At 50.4% G+C, this 18,369-nt stretch overlaps 1 protein-coding gene across 1 annotated transcript in view; it reads right to left on the bottom strand.

Annotated features, from left to right (window-relative positions):
- FCHO1 (FCH and mu domain containing endocytic adaptor 1) overlaps positions 1-18,369 on the bottom strand; it is a 47,687-nt gene that overhangs the window by 6,065 nt on the left and 23,253 nt on the right. Inside the window, exons 7-23 of the mRNA XM_044685361.1 lie at positions 18,222-18,320; positions 17,899-17,995; positions 8,263-8,307; positions 7,901-7,985; positions 7,455-7,569; positions 6,897-6,954; positions 5,368-5,552; positions 5,218-5,242; positions 5,052-5,103; positions 4,618-4,709; positions 4,249-4,521; positions 4,066-4,083; positions 3,388-3,500; positions 3,012-3,099; positions 2,075-2,186; positions 784-939; positions 502-634 (exon numbers count right to left, since the gene is read on the bottom strand). Coding sequence (XP_044541296.1) covers positions 502-634; positions 784-939; positions 2,075-2,186; positions 3,012-3,099; positions 3,388-3,500; positions 4,066-4,083; positions 4,249-4,521; positions 4,618-4,709; positions 5,052-5,103; positions 5,218-5,242; positions 5,368-5,552; positions 6,897-6,954; positions 7,455-7,569; positions 7,901-7,985; positions 8,263-8,307; positions 17,899-17,995; positions 18,222-18,320 — 1,746 coding nt within the window. The remainder of the gene's footprint in view (positions 1-501; positions 635-783; positions 940-2,074; positions 2,187-3,011; positions 3,100-3,387; positions 3,501-4,065; positions 4,084-4,248; positions 4,522-4,617; positions 4,710-5,051; positions 5,104-5,217; positions 5,243-5,367; positions 5,553-6,896; positions 6,955-7,454; positions 7,570-7,900; positions 7,986-8,262; positions 8,308-17,898; positions 17,996-18,221; positions 18,321-18,369) is intronic.

The raw sequence follows: 18,369 nt of genomic DNA on the forward strand, positions 1-18,369 counted from the left end.
CTTCCTTCCTTTCTTTCTTTCTTTCTTTCTTTCTTTCTTTCTTTCTTTCTTTCTTTCTTTCTTTCTTTCTTTCTTTCTTTCTCTCTTTCTTTCCTTTCTTTCTTTCTTTCTTAACAAATGCAGTCAAGGAGGGCAACTCTGATTCTTCTATATTTGCCCCTATTTGCTAAAACTTTATTATCTTGAAAACAGTGGCTTTCAGGAATGCCTTCCACCTGAGCAAATGATGAACCCGATGGAACCCAGCTCGGACTCTAATTGATGACACTCTCTTTGTACGTGAGCAACAAGAGCCCTCTGACTTGTCTACCTGAGTGTCCAAGCCACCGCCTTGTGATTCTGGGTTTCCACTTAGAGCCCCAGCCCCAGCGCCCAGGCTCGGGGTCTCTGCCTTCTGCCCTCACACAGGCTGGGTGTCTCTGGAGTTCCTGAGAACTTTCCCTCTTCTGTCGACTCATATTACAACGGAGATGCCAGCCGTGGCTCTGCCAAGTTGCTCACCTGGTACCTGAGCAGCACCACGTTGTAGTACGAGGCTGCCGGGCTCTGCTCCGCCTGGCGCTGTAGGTGTCCCGTCAGCGCGGACATGTTCAGCCAGAAGTCCTTGGTGGCCGGGTCACTTTGGGAAGGGTCACTGGGGAGGAGGTGAGGCCTGCTCGTCCTTGGTTTCCCACAGCTATTCCCTCTTCCCTCGCCTTCCCCTTCCCCAGGGGCCTCCTGGCGCTGCTCATCCCGAGCCAAGTGGACCCCTGCCAGGCCGCCCCGGCCCAGCCTCTTCCTCACCTGAAGAGCAGCTCAGAGTTGGGCTGGAAGTGTTCGATGGCAGCCGTTCGTACCAGACGGAAGCTGAGCACGGGCAGGGGCATCGTCCCGCTGAACACCCTCACGATGCCCGCGGGGAAGGACATGGTCAGCTCCCCCGTCACCTTCACCATGCAGCTGTGGGGCACAGAGCTCAGAGGGGGCTCCTGGGCCTTTCCCTCTCCCCTAGTGGAGCCTCACCTCCTGGGAAAATATCTTTTCTAGGAATAGCTATGGAGCGAGGGATGGAATGCTGGCCATGCAGACAGGAAGACTCGAGTTCAAGTCTCACCTCAGACCCTCACTGGCTGTGAGCCTGTGTCCTCGTTTAGGTAACAAGGATCATCCTAGCACCTGCCTCCTGGGGGCGCCGTAGGGACCAAACAAGGACCTACTTGTAATATTTCTCACCCCTAAAAGGGCTTTATAAATATTTCATGTTGTTGTTATACTCTGAAAACTCTCTTCTTTTGCCGAGAAAGACCCGGATTTTCATCAGCGTGGGGAACTCCTCGTGTGGGAGCTCCCTCCCCAGAAGCAGCTCTGGGCCTCATGGGGCATGTCTAGTCTCAGCTAGGGACAGAAGGGACGTCACCCAGCTAGCAGGCATGAGAGGCCGGACGTGAAATCAAGGCAGCCTCGGTCTCCCCAGCGGTCACGCTCCTTCTCTTCCTATTGTTCAATTGTTTCCGTGGGGCCCCACCTTGGGACTTCATTTGGAGGTCTCTTGACAAAGCCACTGGACTGGTTTACAGTCTCTGACTCATTTACAGATGAGGAAACTGAGGCCAGCAGGGTGAAACGACGCCACGCCTGGCGCTCTGTGCCCTCTGCTGCCACCCGGCTGCCCACAGTTCTCTTTCTTAGGAATGTCAGAGTCCTCAAGTTGAGTCTGATACGACTCTGCTGTCTGCCAACGGTAGGATGTCACGTGGACCTCAGAACTCTCCATGAGAGGGAGGTCAGGAGGCCATCAAGGACTAGAGCCCCATTTTACAGAAGGGAAAACAGAGGCCCCAATGGGAGAAAAGACTCATCTAGGGCCTCACAGTGGGTGCGTGAGGAGACCTCGGCTCTCCTGGTTTTATTCCTACTTTCGAGCCCTGCTCTCTGGCCATCCATCAGCCTGAGGACTGGGGGGGGGGGGGTTCAGTGGGAGGGGGGGGAGAGGACCACAATAGCCTACAAGGCAAGTAGAGTGAGTGATGGAAGAAGCTTGGTCAGCCTGGAACCCCTTCTTTCCCCCTCAGCTTCTACTCCACTTGTGGCCTACCTGGGGGCATCCTGGCCCCGGAAATAGGCATGGATGTACTCGGTGAAGGCTGTGGCTACCGGCAGGGCATCCTGGGAGCCTAGCACCACAGGGCTCGGGCCCCTGGAGATCCCTGCAGAGGGGAGAAAGACGAGACGGGATCCGTTCTCAGACTCATGGGCCAGCCCGTCAAAGAGTTGTGCCAGAGGACAAAGTAACAGAGCCAAGAGAGTCTTTCAGGATATTCATTTTACAGGTAGGGAAACTGAGGCCCAGAGAGGAGAAAGACTTGTCCAAGGCCACACAGTAAGTCTAGGGCAAAACTGGGACTCAGAATTATATAGTTAGGAGGAAGAGACTGCCCATAGGAATGTCCTTGACACTAAGTGGTCCAAACTGTACTTGGATGGGGAGCTCACCACCTACCTAAAATATCCCATTCCACTTTTGAACAGCTCCCATTGTTCCCAAGTTTTCCCTAACATGGAGCCAAAATCCATCTCCCCAGTGTCTTCCACCTCTGAGGCCAGAACAAAGAAGGCTAATCCCTTTTTCACCGGGCAGCCTTTTCAGTACTTAGAGGATCATGGGATTTAGAGCTGGCCTGGGCTCCCAAAGATCTCCTAGTCAGACTATTTTCCAGATGAGAAGACAGAGGCTTAGTGAGGTTAACTGTCCAGAGACACACAGCTAATCAGTGGCAGGGCTGGGGACTTGAACCCTGGGCCTCTACTTCCAAGTGTAGTCAGTTAATCAGCCCATAAACCTGTATTAAGCCCTAGAGATACACAAGACAGGCCCTGCCCTCAAGGGGTCTACAATACTTTATCTCAGGACCTGGAAACAGCAATCAGGGCCCCTTGAACCCAAGTGTCCTGTTTCCCAGCCTAGAGCCCTCTCCTTTGTGTGCTTCACACATGCTCTGCCCTCCCCTCTCTACAGGGACCCCAAGACTTACCGAGGCCCGACTGGGAGAAGCCGCTGCTCCTCTCGGGGAGACTGCTGGGGACAGAGGAACTCAGGGGAGAGGGGCTCAGGGAGCGAGACTGGAAGCAAAATAAGTGGAGACCATAGGAGCTGGTCGGAGGTTGAGCCTCCCCCTCTCCGTCAGGAAAACAGAGGCCCAGAGAGGGACAGCTGGCTAGGCAGGGTGGGAGCCCCAGCGGGCAGTGCCCATCTCCCTGACGGCATCCCGAGAGCCTCTTCCCATTCCTCTGCTCCCCACCCCCCATTCTAGCCACCCAGGGCTCCCCCTTGTGTCCTGGGCACCAGCCCAGGCCAGACACTACAGGAAGTAACGCGTGGGGCCTCCCAGGGAGCTGTGCCACCCGTACCAGGTCGCCATTGCTGCGGGTGAGGGCGCTGGGGGTCTTCTTGGTGTGGCCTCTTCTGGGGAGGGCTGCCAGTCCGTCCCGGGGCCCTGTGTCAGGCAGAGCGGGCACCAGGTCTGGCCATCACGGGGTGAGAGATGGGTAAGGAGAAACCATAACAGAAATGCTGGTCGCTAATCTTCCTACAGCTCTTTAAAAGCTTGTCGAGCATATTGTGTGTGTGTGTGTGTGTGTGTGTGTGTGTGTGTGTGTGTGTGTAAGAGCTCATTGTTGGATGCCTTCAACAACCCTGCAAGGAAGGTGCGCCTGTTCTTCTCCTGAGGAAAGCGAGGCTGGCAGGGCTGCAGTGACTTGCCTAGGGTCACACAGCTAGAAGTTGGGGGGGAGGGGTAGGATTTGAACTCGGGTCTCTCTGATTGTGTCCAGTGCTCTATCCTCTATGCCCCAAGAATACAAGTTCACAGAGATTCCCAATTCTAGTCACATGAAAAGATTTCCAAAGTGTTTTCCTCATAATAATTCCCTGCAGAGTGTATGAAGATTATGCTTCCAATTTTACAGGTCAGGAAACTGAGGCCCGGAGGGAAAAGTTGACAGGGACAAGGCTGGCTATGGAGGCTGATCCAAGACTGTGTCCTCCAGAATCCTGGGCTGGGGTCTCTTCCCCCTGCCTCCCTCCACCTCCATGCCCGGATGAGGCTCGGAAGGGAAGAGGAGGGAGAGGACTCAGTTTCCCTGAGTCGTGGTAGGGGTCAGCCAAAGGCCTAGGAGGCCACTCTAGACGGGACTCTAGGATCTCCTGAACCTGCTGGAAATGGACATCTCGGGCACGGGAGAGGGTCATACGAGGGGGCCAAGACTCACCATCACTCGCCCAAGGGTCAGGGTTGGGCTCGGATCCTGGAGGCCCCCCTGGCGCAGTCCAGGCTGGGCATGTGTGGGGCCGGGCAGGTGGGGAACTAGGGGGCCTCCTGGCCCCGGGGGGACTCTGGGGCGTAGCCGGTCGGGGAACCCAGGAGTCTGGAGAGGGGCCGGGGGCTGGGTGCGACGGGGAGTCCAGACCCGAGTCCTCCACATTCTCTGGGGATGAGGAGGAGAAGGGAGACGGGCTGGAGGTAAGGCCGTAGCTGCCAGAGCCTGGAGTGGGGGAGGGAAAAAGGGAAAAAAGGGGGTCAGAGAGGCGGGGGGCCTGGCTCCCCGGCCCCTCCTCTTCTCAGGGGCCTTCACCGTCACCTGGAAAGTCTTCGGGCTCCAAGGCTGACTCCAGCGGGGGGCCAAAGAGGGCCTTGGACAGCTGCACATCGGATTGGGGCTTTTCTGCACATCTGGAGAGGGGGAGGGGTAGAGGTTACAGCTGGACCCCCCTTAAATGATGGGGAGGGGAGGGGGGAAACCAAAGGGGTGTCTTGGGGAAGTGAGGCAGCTTCGCGGATCAAGACCCAGGTCTAGACATGGGAGGTCCTGGGTTCCATCTTGCTTCAGACATTTCCCAGCTGGGTGACCGTGAGCAAGTCACTTGACCCCCATGGCCTAGCCCTAAGGGCGCTCGTGCCCTGGAACCGATACCCAGGATGGATGGTAAGACAGAAAATGGAGCCAAAGCGAAAGGGAAGGGGCAGGCTGGAGGGCCTGCAGGGGCAGGGGAGCACGCGGGGACGCAGGCCTACCTGATGGCTCTGGAGGCTGAGTGAGGCCTCACAGGCTTCCCTGACGTCTCCCCTGTAAGAGAGCCCACCTCAGCTTACCACCTCCCCGGGGCCCGCAGGGCCCTCCTCCCCACCTTCCATCCCCTCCTTCCCCCACCGCCCGGCAATAACGAGACGCAGCACTTACGGGACGAGTGGCGTTTCATGGTGCCCTGCGAGCAGAAGAAGGGGTCAAGGGAGTGACGGCCAGGAGGACCCCCAACACCCTCCCCCCATCCACCCCACCCGGCCACTAAAGGGCACCCCATGGCTGCCGCCCCCCCCCACTGCTCCTCACCCCCGGGCCTGGCGGCAGGATCAGGCTGCCCGCTGTGGCCTTGAGCTGGGCTGCAGCAGCCTCAGGGTCCCGGGACTGGCTGGGCGGCGGAGCCGGTTTGATTTGCACAAAGAACTTTCGGGGTTCCTCATCGTCATCATAGTCTGAGTCGCTGGACGAGCAGAAACGCGAGTTCTCCCGCTCTGGTGCCCAGGAGTCAAGGAGGCCAGGAAAAGGCTATGGTGCTCCCTCCTGCCCCCCAACCCCAGCCACGGAGAAGCAGAACCCCTAAACCCTCACACAGCCGAGCAGCCCCTTCTGTTTGGTGTGGACAGCACAGGGCCCAGCCAGAGGACCTGGGTTCTAGTCTTGACTGCTTATCACGCTATGGATAATCTGGACCACACTATTCTACTTCTTGGGCCTCAGTTTTCTCATCTTTAACACAAGGGAGTTGGACTAGGTGGTCCCTATCATCCCTTCTTGCTCCAAATCTATAACAACATGTGTGGTTTTTTTTTAAAGGCAATGAGGGTCAAGTGACCTGCCCAGGGTCACACGGCTGGGAAGTGGCTGAGGCCAGATTTGAACGTAGGACCTCCCGTCTCTAGGCCTGACTCTCATTTCACTGAGCTACCCAGCTGCCCCCATGACATGTGTTTTTGAGGGAACCCCACACACACATCAAAGTTCATAGCTCTTCACATAGGAGCAACTAGGGGGTGCAGTGGACAGAACACTATGCTTAGAGTCAAGAAGACTTGAGTTCAAATCTAAGCTCAGATACTTACTAAGTGTGTGACCCTGGACAAGTCATTTCACCCGTTTGGCCTCAGTTTCCTCACCTATAAAATGGGGATCATACTAGCAACTTCCAGCGCTATGGTGAAGATCAAAAGAGACACTTTTTGTAATGTGCTTAATTAGCACAATGCCTGGCACATTGTAGGGAGTTAATAAATGCTTGTTTCCTTCCTCCTCTCCTTCCTCTCTTCCTTCCTTCTCTCCCTCCCCCTCCCCCTCTCTTTCTCCCTCTCTCCCTCCCTTCCCCTTCCTTCCTTTGTATCAGAAAACAGAATTTGGACCCAGGTCTTCCCGACTAGCCACTAGTCCAGGCTGCTCATTACCGTTGTTAACTATTATCCCTTATTATATATTATTATATTCTATAAGCAGATAATGCTATTCATTGTGTGTTACAGCCACAGCAGCTCTGATGGGAATTACACAATACTATACAAGTACACAATACAGAAACGTGTGACTACAACGTCCGGTTCCTCCCGTTCTCAGAGCCAGCTCGCGACCGCCCCCCCCACGGCGGCAGAGAGCGGGCGGGGAGGGGCGGAGGGAGTGCCCTCGGCCCGCCCCTTGGGGTTACTGGTCCTTCCTGCTCCCGCTTCCTCTCCCCCCGCTTCCTCTCCGGCCGCCATTCTCCACGCCGACCACCAGGGGGTGCGCATTCACCACTTTCCGGGCCTCTGGCCGGGAGGCGGCACGCGGCCGGGCTGGGGGGGCGCCACTTCCCTCGAGCCGGGGTGGAAGGATATTGTTCTGGTTGACATCCGGCCGGACGCTGAAGCCTTCTTCGTCCACGACGGGGCAGGTCTGGGGGCACAGGCGGATCAGGGCCCTGGGAAAGCCCCCTCGGACAGAGGGAAGGGGGCCGGGGGCGGCGGGGGCGGGGCTGGCTCCGAACACCGCCCCCCTCCCCCGGCTTCCTCTCCAGCTCAAGCCGCCCATTTAGGCTGGGCGGCAAGGGAAGGCCGCGGGTTCCGTGCCTCGATGTCTGCATCTTGTCCTCCGCAGAGCAGGCCGGAATGGAGTGGTTACCCCGGCTTCGGCCCGTGCCTGGCTTTCTAGCTTAATAAAGGCTGTGGACCGGCTGTTTTTGAGGACTTCCGGGCTTTGCCACTGACCCCTGCTAGGATTCTGGGCCAGGCCCGACCCTTCCCTGGGTCTCATGTACCCACACCATCCTCCTGTCTCCGCCCCCCCCCCCCCCCCCGAGAAAACGAGGCCTCCAAATGGCCGTGGAGGCCAGTCACTTCAAGCTGTGACAGGCTGCACTCTGACTAGGAGGGGGAGGCACGCTTCCTTTAGAGCACCTCAGTGCCTAGGCCAGTGGAGGTGGGGGAAGGGCGGAGGGTCCCGGCTTTGGGGGAGGGGGGGGCAGAACTCTCTTGGCCCCTACTCACCACTGATTCTGCCTCTGGGGAGTCCCTGGAGGAAGAAGATCCCAAACCATCAGAGGCTGCCTCCCCTCCAGCCTTGCCCATCTCCCTTCTCTTAGGCCTTCACCCCCTCCCTGCATCCTCCTCCCTGGGGCCTTTGTCTCTCACCTAACCATCCATTCTGAGCCACCCGTCTCTGTCTCAGGGTATCTGAGGCCCATCTCTCCTGCCTTCTCTGCTCTCCTCTCCTCCTCCTGGGACCAGGAACCCCGCCTCCCCCTGTCCTGATCCCCAGGCCTCTCCAGCCCACTCCAGGGCAGGATCCCCCAGAGGAGGGCAAGAAGGTGCCATGCCCAAGCCAGAGTGGGAGCCACACTCACGATGGCCGGTGCTCACGCTCCCTCCGGCTCAGCCCAGGGATCCGGAAGGGCCTGCTCCCACCGCTGCCTCGAAGGCGTCTCCCACCTGTGTTTTGGGGAGGGGGAATAGGGAAGGAAGGGAGTAGATGGACAAGGGCATTGAGCCCCGGGGGAAGGGACCATGGAATCTGGCAGCTCCCTGAATTGGGGATAGACCAGGAGAAAGGAAGGGCCCCCACCCGTACCACCATGCCACATCCCCCTTCCCCTCCTCTGTCCAATTCCAGGGGCTCTGGGGTGTGGCCAGACCCTAGGACAGGAGTAAGGGGAGAGGGGGCGGGGGGGCCCAGCCAGGGCCTCCAGGGGCCCCCACACGTACTTGCCTTCCGGAAGGGCCATAGAGCTGTACTCCTCAAAGTCTAAGACACCTGAAAAAGAAGAAAAGCGGGAGGCCCTTTAAGGTTCTCTTGCTTCACTCTCCTGCTCTCTCCTGCCATCTCTATCTGTTGAAAACTTACCTTGAAGAGCCATCTCAAATGTCCCCTGCCTATCTCAGAATTCGATTTTCAGAGCTCATCCGGTTCAAAGACCATTGACTAGAAGACCCCCTTTTTTACAGATGAGGAAACTGAGGCCCAGAGAAAAGGAAGTGACTCGGCCAAGGCCAGATAGTAGTACAGGTAGGAGGAGAAGCTAGATCTGTTCATTTTCTCTTTTTTAAAAAAAATCTTTGCCTTCCATTTTAGAATCAATACTGAATATTGATCCAAAGCAGAAGAATTGGGCTAGGCAACTGGTGTGAAGAGACTTGCCCAGGGTCACACAGCTAGGAAGGGTCTGAGGCCACATCTGAATTCAGGACCTCCACCTCTAGGCCTGGCCCTCCATCCACTCGGACACCCTGCTGCCCCAGTCAGGTAGTTCTTAGTTCACAGATTTAGAATGGGAAGGGACTTTAAAGTTCACCTAAGTCTACCTCTCCCTCATTGTATAGATAAAGAAACGGAGGATTAAGAAAGAGGTTAGTAATTTATCCAAAGTCATCCAAGAAGTAAATGGGAGTTCCAGGATTTGAACCCATGTCTTTTCATTTCAAATCCAGCACTCTTTGCTCTTTCCCTGCTATAGTACCTCTTAGTAAATGCCTTTATCATGAACTCTGAAAAAAAACGAATATCTAGATACAATTTTGCCTTCACTAAAGTCTCTCCTAGGTGACTGGGGGTAAGTCATCTATCCCAAACAGCCTAGCCCTTGCCCTTCTGTCTTGGAGTTGTTATTAAGACAGAAAGCAAAGGTTTTTTGTTGTTTTTTAAGATCCCTTCCTCCTCAAAGCAGGCCTTCTTTGGCTCCTTATGGCACAGGTATGAAGCGATGCCAGTCAAATATAAAATCTGGTGGGTTCTCCCAAGTTAGCAAGGCCCAGCCACTGCCTGTGCCTGTTGTCTAAAGACCAAATGAGCTAAATAGTGGCCCACTTCCACCCCCAGGAAGTAGACTATTAGACAAGCCTTGGACCATGGCATCCCATGGAACAGGCTTCTGTTGAGTGTGGTCTCCTTCATCACTCCCGCAGTGATAATCACAAAGCAGAGAAAAGGGTAGAGTGGGGTAGAGGGCTCTGAGAAGCCCCTTTATAAACCTTGAGTTAGCTCCTGGCTCCCCAAACATGAAAGCCCTGCCTCGATGACTGATGGGCTGACCCACTACATTGTTGTTGTTCAGTCATTTCAGTCACATCTGACTCTTCGTGACCCCATATTGGGTTTTCTTAGCAGACACTAGAGTGGTTTTCCATTTTCTCCTCCAGTTCATTTTTCAGATGAGGAAACTGAGGCAGACAGTTTTAAGCAACTTTCCCAGGGTCACACAACTACTAAGTGTCTGAGGTCAGATTTGAACTTACATCTGCCTGACTCTAGGCCTGGCACTCTATTCATTAAGCCATCTATCTGTCCCCAGTAGGCTCTAACGGACCCTCTATAGGCTATAGGACATAACCCCAGGAATGCTGATATTCACCTATAAGAGACCAGGATTAAAAAGAAGTTGCCGCTAAAGGATAGGCGAGCTTCTGGCCTCTGCTCAGAGAGGCTGACACAAGGGAGTTGGCAGAGATGCTTCGGTGGGTATCCATAGGCAACCAAAGAAACCCCACTCCATAGAACATTGTCATTTTCCTTGAAAATATTGTCACCTACACACCAGCATTTATTACAAAGACTGTAGAGAGAAATTCTGCAAAGAGCCTGAGGTCCTCCAGGCCAAGTCAGCTGTTAGATCACCAAGCCTCAACACCTGATGAGTTCCACATGACAGTGGGGACAAGAGAGGATAGTGGAAGATATGTTGGAAGAGATGGTCTAATGAAGAAGACATGAAAGTGGCCAGAGGCTCGTGGATGGCTCAAAAGCCTTCTATCTGATCCATAGAATCCGAGCGTTGGAAGAGGCCACAGTGGTCACCTAGGCCAGCCCATTTACAAAGGAATCCTCCCTATAATCTGACTGACAAATGATTTCCAGCAAGTACATGGAGACCGCCAAGGAAGGGGGACTCACTGCTTCCAAAATGATTGCTAAGAAGCTTTCCAAGTCTTAGTTGGCCTCTTCTAACTTCTTCCTGCTCTGCCTTCTGGGACAAACTCTAATTTCCATTCCACAGGACAATGTTGCAAATGCACAAGGACAGCTGTCATGGCGCATCCCAGTGCCCACGTCTCTTCTCCAAGCTAGACGCCCCCCCCACCCCCCACCCCCCCCGCTTCCTTCAGCTGCTCTTTAGGGGATTGGGGACTCGAGGCCTTTTGTCATCTTGGTTGCTCTATAAGCATTCTCCAGCTTGCCAATGTCCTTTCTATTTTTTTTTTAAATCCTTACCTTCTGTCTTAGAACGGATACAGTGTATTGGGTCCAAGGCAGAAGAGGATAAGGGCTGGACAATGGGGGTAAAGTGACCTGCCCAGGATCACACAGCTAGGAAGTGTCTGAGGCCAAATTTGAATCCAGGTCCCCTTGTCTCCAGGCCTGGCTCTCTATCCATTGAATCACCTAGCTATGTCCCTACTCTCCCTCGAAGTCTTTTCTGTTTCCCTTTTAAGGCTGATGTTTTCTTCTCTCTGTTGATTTTTTTCTATCTTATTTGTACATAGCTATTTGCATTGTATCTCCCCCATTAGACTAGGAGCTCCTTGAGGGCAGAATCTGTTTTCTGCCTCTCTGTGTATCCCCAGAGCTTGGCACATAAGGACTTAATGAATGTTATTGGCTGCCTGGGAAACTATAAATCACTTTTAACAATTCCCAAAGGGTGCTCCCATATAAAAACCTAACAAGAGTCCTCTTTGATGCTCGATGGCTATTAGACACAGCACACCACCATTTCCACAGAATTAGAAAGGCAGGTGATTCAGAAAGCAGTGGAGATGTTATAAGGTCCTATGATGACAGGTACAAGCTAGGCAGGAAGGTCAGTCATTTTACAGATGAGAAAACTGAAGCACAGAGAATGAAAACAATTTGCTCATCTTCTCATGGGAGGTACATGGCAGACTTGTACAATTCAAACCCAGATGTCAAGTGGGCATGGATTGATCGAAATCAATGGTTTGCATATGAGAGGTGGTGGAAAAGAAACCAGGGATACACAGGATCTGAAAAGGAGGTGAACCAGTCAGACAGGAAGAGTGAAGGATGACAAGTGGGAGGGCCTTAGTGTTTCATGGGTGTCTAGGAAATACTAAAAGGACCCAGAGAGCCCTTCTATGCATTGAGTCATCCTCTCTGGAAGACTGGGAGGTGGAGGGGCATGAAAAGAATTGCCCCAAATGTGAGGGCATGGAAGGGTTAAGATTTGTACCAGTGGAAGGGGTGCCCACACTGTTGGCATAATGCATCCATGGGAACACTAGGGTTTAAAAAGCAGAGTGATAAAATAGAAAAGAACATTCAGGTTCTGACACTTTATTATTTTTCATTTAAAAAATATGTTTTAACCCTTACTTTATGTCTTAGTACCAATTCTCTTTTTCCTCTTAGAACCTTTACTTTCCATCTTAGAATCAATGCTGTATATTGGTTCCCAGGCAGAAGAGCAATAAGGGCTAGGCAACTGGGGTTAAGTAACTTACTCAGGGTCACACAGTTAAGAAGTATTTGAGGCCACATTTGAACCCAAGACCTCCCATCTCTAGGCCTGCCTCTCAATCCATTGGGCCACCTACCTGCCCTCCTTAGTATCAGTTCTAAGACAGAAGAGCAGCAAGGGCTAGGCGATGAGGGTTAAGTGACTTGTTCAGGATCACACAACTAAAAAGAAAGTTAAGTGACTTGCTCAGAGTGGCACAGTTAAAAAGTATCTGAGATCACATTTGAACCCAGGACCTCCCATCTCCAGACCTGGCTCTTTATCATTGAGCCACTTAGCTGCCCCTCTGCCTTTTTATGTCCTAAAATAAAGGGGCTGAATTAAATGGCCTCTGAGTTCCTTTCCAGCTATTCATCTCTGATCCTATGACTTCTTTGGACCTTAGTTTCCTCATCTATAAAATAAAGGAGGAGGCAGTTAGGAAGCTCAGTGGATTGAGAGCCAGGTCTAGAGATGGGAAGTATCTGGCCTCCGACATTTCCTAGCTGTGTGACCCTGGGCAAGTCACTTCACCCCCATTGCCTAGCCCTTGCCATTCTTCTGCCTTGGAAACAATACCCAGTACTGATTCTAAGGTGGAAAGTAAGAGTTTTTTAAAATGAAATAAAATAAAGGAGTTGGGTTGGAATGCCTCAGAGATCCCATCTGGTTCTAAATCTAAGAGCCTCTGGTCTCAGTGAAGAACTATTAACGACTCATTCCCATCCCACCTTTTATTCACACACCTTAATTAGAATATTCCCTTGTAACTCGTCCCACTTCTCTTAATTGATGGTCAATGAAGCTTCCCTCCCTTATTCTCCCTGCTCTAACTACCTAGCTGGAAAGCATCTTTCCCCTCCTTGGATCTCCCCCAGCGCTCAGGGCCTCTCGGCGCCCTTGTCGTTCAGCATTCTCACAATTTGGGTGTGCTCCATCCCCTTTCTAGGGCAGGCGATGGGTGTCTTATTTATGCCTGCATCTCCCACGGGGCTCTGCCCTGAGTAGGCGCTTGATAAATGTCTGTTGTTTTGGGTCTCTAGATCCCCCGTGTCTTGTAAATACCAGGCATTTAATAACTGTTTATAGAACCAAACGGAGGAATGGATAAATGAACTAATGGCAGTGGGGGCTCCCATTTTGAAAGGACTGGAAGAATTACAAAAGCATTTCCCTCACCACAGAGCTCAGGAGGAATTAGGGAAAGTCTTACTATCCCTGGGAAGGAGGATTATTCTCCATAGCCTTGGAGAGGTGATGGCACCATTGTCTTTTGCCTTGGTCAAAAGCCATATTTGGAGCAAAGATGGAGCCCTTTTATTTTCCATATGAGGAAACTGAGACCCAGGGAAGCGAACTGATTTGTCCAAGACCATCCAGGTTGTAACAAGACAGTGCCAGTATTAGAACTCAGGTCTTTGACTCTAAACCCAGTGTTCTTTCCCATTTTACTGCTCTGTTCAAGACTTGAACTTGAGATCCTAGGAGGCCAAGATGGTATCATGGTCTAAGACTGATGGCCCTGGATAGATAAGGCCTGGATGTGTGATCTCTTGGTATGAGGGCCTCCTAAGTGAAAAAATTCTCTTTACCAATACAAGCTGGCAACCTTCTCAGCAATGGATAATTTTAGAAAGTTGTCTGGAGCACTAATAGGTTAAGTGACTTGTCCAAGATCACTCAGTCAATATATATATATATATATATATATATATCAGAGGCTGGATTGGACCTCAGGTCTTCCTGGATCCAAGGCCAGCTCTGAATCCACTATGCCAAGCTGCCTCTCTGGAGGGATATACTTTATTTGAAAGCCAATAGGCTGCATAGAAAGGGGAATGGCATAGAATGATATATTAAGAAGATAGACTTCATCTGGTACTGGCTAAGAGATAGAAGGGTGGATCAATGGAATAGTCTAGCGCAGTGATGGGCAAACTTTTTAAAGAGGGGGCCAAAGGAAAGGAAATGCTCACCTGTCAGTCTGTTTCTAAGGCAACTCTTTCGAAGTTTCATTGTATTGTATCCTCCTCATTGTATTCCTCAGATTAGGAATAATGTTGGGAAGCTGGATAGAACATTTCAGGGGGCCGCATCTAGCCCGCCAACCATAGTTTGCCCATCACTGGTCTAGGGGCAAATGACCTCAGCAAACTAGTGTTCGATAAACCCAAAGATCCCAGCTTTTGGGATAAGAAGTCACTATTTGACAAAAACCACTAGGGAAACTGGAAAATTGTATGGCAGAAGCTAGGAATAGACCAATATCTCACACCCTATACCAAGATGAGGTCAAAATGGGTATGTGATTTAGACATAAAGAGTGATATAAGTAAATATGGGGAACACAGAATAGTTTATCTGTCATATCAATGGAGGAGGGAAGAATTTATGACCAAACAAGAGAAAGAGCACATTACAAGATGTAAAATAATCTTGATTATATTAAATTAAAAGGATTTTATATAAACAAAATAAATGTAACCAAGATAAGAAGAGAAGCAACAAACTAGGAAAAAATTTTATGGCAAATTTCTCAGATAAAGGTCTCATTTCCCAAATATATAAAGAGCTAAGTCAAATTTATAAGAATTCAAGCATTCCCCAATTGACAAATGGTGAAAGGATAAGAATAAACAATTTTCAGATGAAGAAATCAAATCTATTAATAATCATATGAAAAAATGTTCTAAATCCCTCTTGATTAGAGAAATGCAAATCAGAACAACTCTGAGGTACCATCTTGCCAATATAACAGTAAAGGAAAGTGACAAATGTTGAAGGGGATGTGGCAAAAATGGGTCACCAATGCATTGCTGGTAGAATTGTGAACTGATCCAACTATATGGAGGACAATTTGGAACCATGCTCAAAGGACTTTAAAACAATGCACACCCGTTTATGCAGTGTACTACTACTAGGTCTGTATCTCAAAGAGATCATAAAAAAGGGTTTGGAAAGGACCTGCCTATACAAAAATATTTCTAGTTGCTCTTTTTGTGGTCACAAAGAATTGGAAATTAAAGGGATGTCCATCAATGGCTGAACAAATTGGGAAATGATAATGATGGAATATTGTTGTGCTATAAGAAATGATGAACGGGAAGATTTCAGAAAGAGCTGGAAAGACCTTCATGAACTGAAGCAGAGTGAAATAAGCAGAACCAGGAGAACACTGCACACAAGAACAGCAATACTGTGGAATGATCAACTGAGAAAGACTTAGCTACTCTCAGCAATAAGATGATCCAGGACAATTTTGAGGGACTTGTGACCAAAAAAAATGCTATCCACCTCCAGGGAAAGAACTATGGAAGTCAGAATGCAAATCAAAGCATACAGTTTTTCACTTTAGTTTATTTGGATTTTTATTTTGGGGTCTTGGTTTTATTTGAGTATTCTCTTACAACAATGAACAATATGGAAGTAAGTTTTGCAAGATAACATGTATAACCCAGATCAAATTGCTTACCAGTTCTGGGAAGGGGGAGAAAAGGGAGGGAAGGAGACAATTTGGATCATATGATTTCAGAAAACGTATGTGGAAAATTGTTTTTATGTATAATTGGTAAAATAAAATATCTTTAAAAATAAAATTTAAAAAGAAGATAGACTCATGGAAAGAAATCAGAGGGGAGAAAGAAATGCAGCAGACAGCATTTGGGTAAACATCAATGGAGGGAAGAAAGGAAAACATAGTCTCATCAGAGTATTATCACAGATCATGTGAGCAGAGAGAACAAATATATGAGATCACAAGCCTGGCACTCTGGTCATCACAGTGATTTCAACTGTCAAGATAAGCATATTCCCTCATTCTCTCTCTCTCTCCTCTCTCTCCTCTCTCTCTCTCTCTCTCTCTCTCTCTCTCTCTCTCTCTTTCTCTACCTCTCTCTCCCTCTCTCTCTCCCTCTCTCTCCCTTCTTCCCTCCCTCCCTCTCCCCCACAAGTATAACAGCAAGACCTGAATTCAAATCCAGCCTCATTTAACCTCTGCCTGCCTCAGTTTCCTCAACTGTAACAGTGATCATAAGAGCACCTACCTCACAGCATTATTGTATCAAATGAAATAATAACCATAAAGTGTTTAGCACAGTGCTTGGCACATGGTAAGCACTTAATAAATACTTGTTCCCTTCCCTTGGTAATGCCAATTTCAGCCTTCAAAAATCAAGGAACCAGGCAGCTGGGTAGCTCAGTGGATTGAGAGCCAGGCCTAGAGACGGGAGGTCCTAGGTTCAAATCCGGCCTCAGACACTTCCCAGCTGGGTGACCCTGAGCAAGTCACTTAACCTCCACTGCCTAGCCCTTCCTGCTCTTCTCTCTTAGAATCAATTCTTAGTTAAGGCAAAGGTTTAAAAAAAAAAAAGATGGAGAGATGTAAGATGGTACAATTCAGTGGAATACACTGGGTGAATGGCTGAACTCATTAATGTTTCAACATCAGCTTGGAAGAAAGACTCTAGAGTAGTGGTCCAAGCATCTGGAGGTGGCTGTACTTACTCTAGTATTGGCGATTAAGAGTGATAAGTGCTTGCCAAATTTTCAGATGACACAAAGATGAGAAGAATAGTCCAACATGTTGGATGGCAAAAATCAGGGGCCAAAAAGATCCTGTCAGAGTAGAACATTAGGCTGAATCTACTAAGATAAGATTTAAAGAGATAAATATAAAGTCATGAGTTTTGTTTGTTTGTTTTTTTAACCCTTACCTGCTGTTTTAGAATCAATATTAAGTATTGGTTCCAAGGCAGAAAAGTGGTAAAGGGGTTAAGTGACTTGTCCAGAGTCACACAGCTAGAAAGTATTCATATATTCTTTCTTTCTTTTTAATCCTTACCTTCCATCTTAGAATCAATACTAAGTATTAGTTCTAAAGAAGAGCAGTAAGGGGTAGGCGGCAATTGGAGTTAAGTGACTTGTGACTTGCCCAAGGTCAAACAGTTAGGAAGTGTCTGAGGCCAGATTTGAAGCCAGAACCTTGTGTCTCCAGACCTGGTTCTCTATCCACTGAGCCATTTATCTACCTCTTTTTAAAAATCGACTTTACAAGTAGGATATGAGGAAGGCATAGCTTGCTAACAACTACTCATCTGTAAAAGATCTGGAGATCTTAGTAGACTGAAAGCTCCTATTCTATATGGCTCTGCCCAATGCTGATATTTTGTTTTTAAAGGTCCTCTAAGATTCGACATTCTCTGCTCTAAGGATCCTCCCAGCTCTGACATTCTCTGTTCTAAGCTCCCTCCCAGCTCTGACATTCTCTGTTCTAAGGTCTCTCCCAGCTCTGACATTCTCTGTTCTAAGGACCCTCCCAGCTCTGGCATTCTCTGTTCTAAGGTCTCTCCCAGCTCTGACATTCTCTGTTCTAAGGACCCTCCCAGCTCTGGCATTCTGGGTTCTAAGGTCTCTCCCAGCTCTGACATTCTCTGTTCTAAGGACCCTCCCAGCTCTGGCATTCTCTGTTCTAAGGTCTCTCCCAGCTCTGACATTCTCTGTTCTAAGGACCCTCCCAGCTCTGACATTCTCTGTTCTAAGGTCCCTCCCAGCTCTGACATTCTCTGTTCTAAGGACCCTCCCAGCTCTGACATTCCCTGTTCTAAGGTCTCTCCCAGCTCTGACATTCTCTGTTCTAAGGACCCTCCCAGCTCTGACATTCTCTGCTCTGAGGGCTCTCCCAGTTTGACATCCTTTGTCATTCTGGGGTCCTCTTCTGCTCTGACGTTCTAAGGGTCCTTCTGGCTCTGAATATACTAGCTCCTCCAGGAAGCTTTTGCAGGTCATTCAGCAAGTCTGCACCTTTTCACACTGCCCAGTGGGTCCCCCGCCCAACAAACGGCATATTTCAAGCTTGACTGAACGGAGAACATGACCAGCAGGGTGCCGCCGCTCACCTGGCTTCTCCCGGCCCGTTCCCTTATTCTCGGCAAACTTCCTCACCAGGGTTTCCACGCTGACGTTCTCCACGTTCTGCTTGAATTCTTCATGCACCTGAGGATACGCCGGGGCATGAGGGGAGGAAAGAGGGGAGATGGTGGATGGTGGCCGGGGGAGCCCAGCTCTAGCAGCATCGCTCCGCCCAGGCCCCTTTCTAGGGGCTGAGCCCACGTTCTCTCCTCCTAGCAGAGCCCTGGCTCATTTTCTTCCCCTTTTGAGAACGGTCTGCAGGCTGGGGCTGGTGTCCGCCTGCTCTCCTCCCCCCGGGGCTTGGCCTCACCTGCCCAATCTGCACGTGGGTGTCTTCCACAGAGTGAGCATACGCTCCCAGGATCCCCTTCATGTGCCGCAGGTGGGTCTCCTCGATGGCCTGGAAGCGCTGCCCACCCACAGGAGAAAGGTCTTAGGGGGCCTGCTTGGCAGAGCCC

Source organism: Gracilinanus agilis, chromosome 1, assembly GCF_016433145.1.
Source record: "Gracilinanus agilis isolate LMUSP501 chromosome 1, AgileGrace, whole genome shotgun sequence".
Taxonomy (NCBI): domain Eukaryota; kingdom Metazoa; phylum Chordata; class Mammalia; order Didelphimorphia; family Didelphidae; genus Gracilinanus; species Gracilinanus agilis.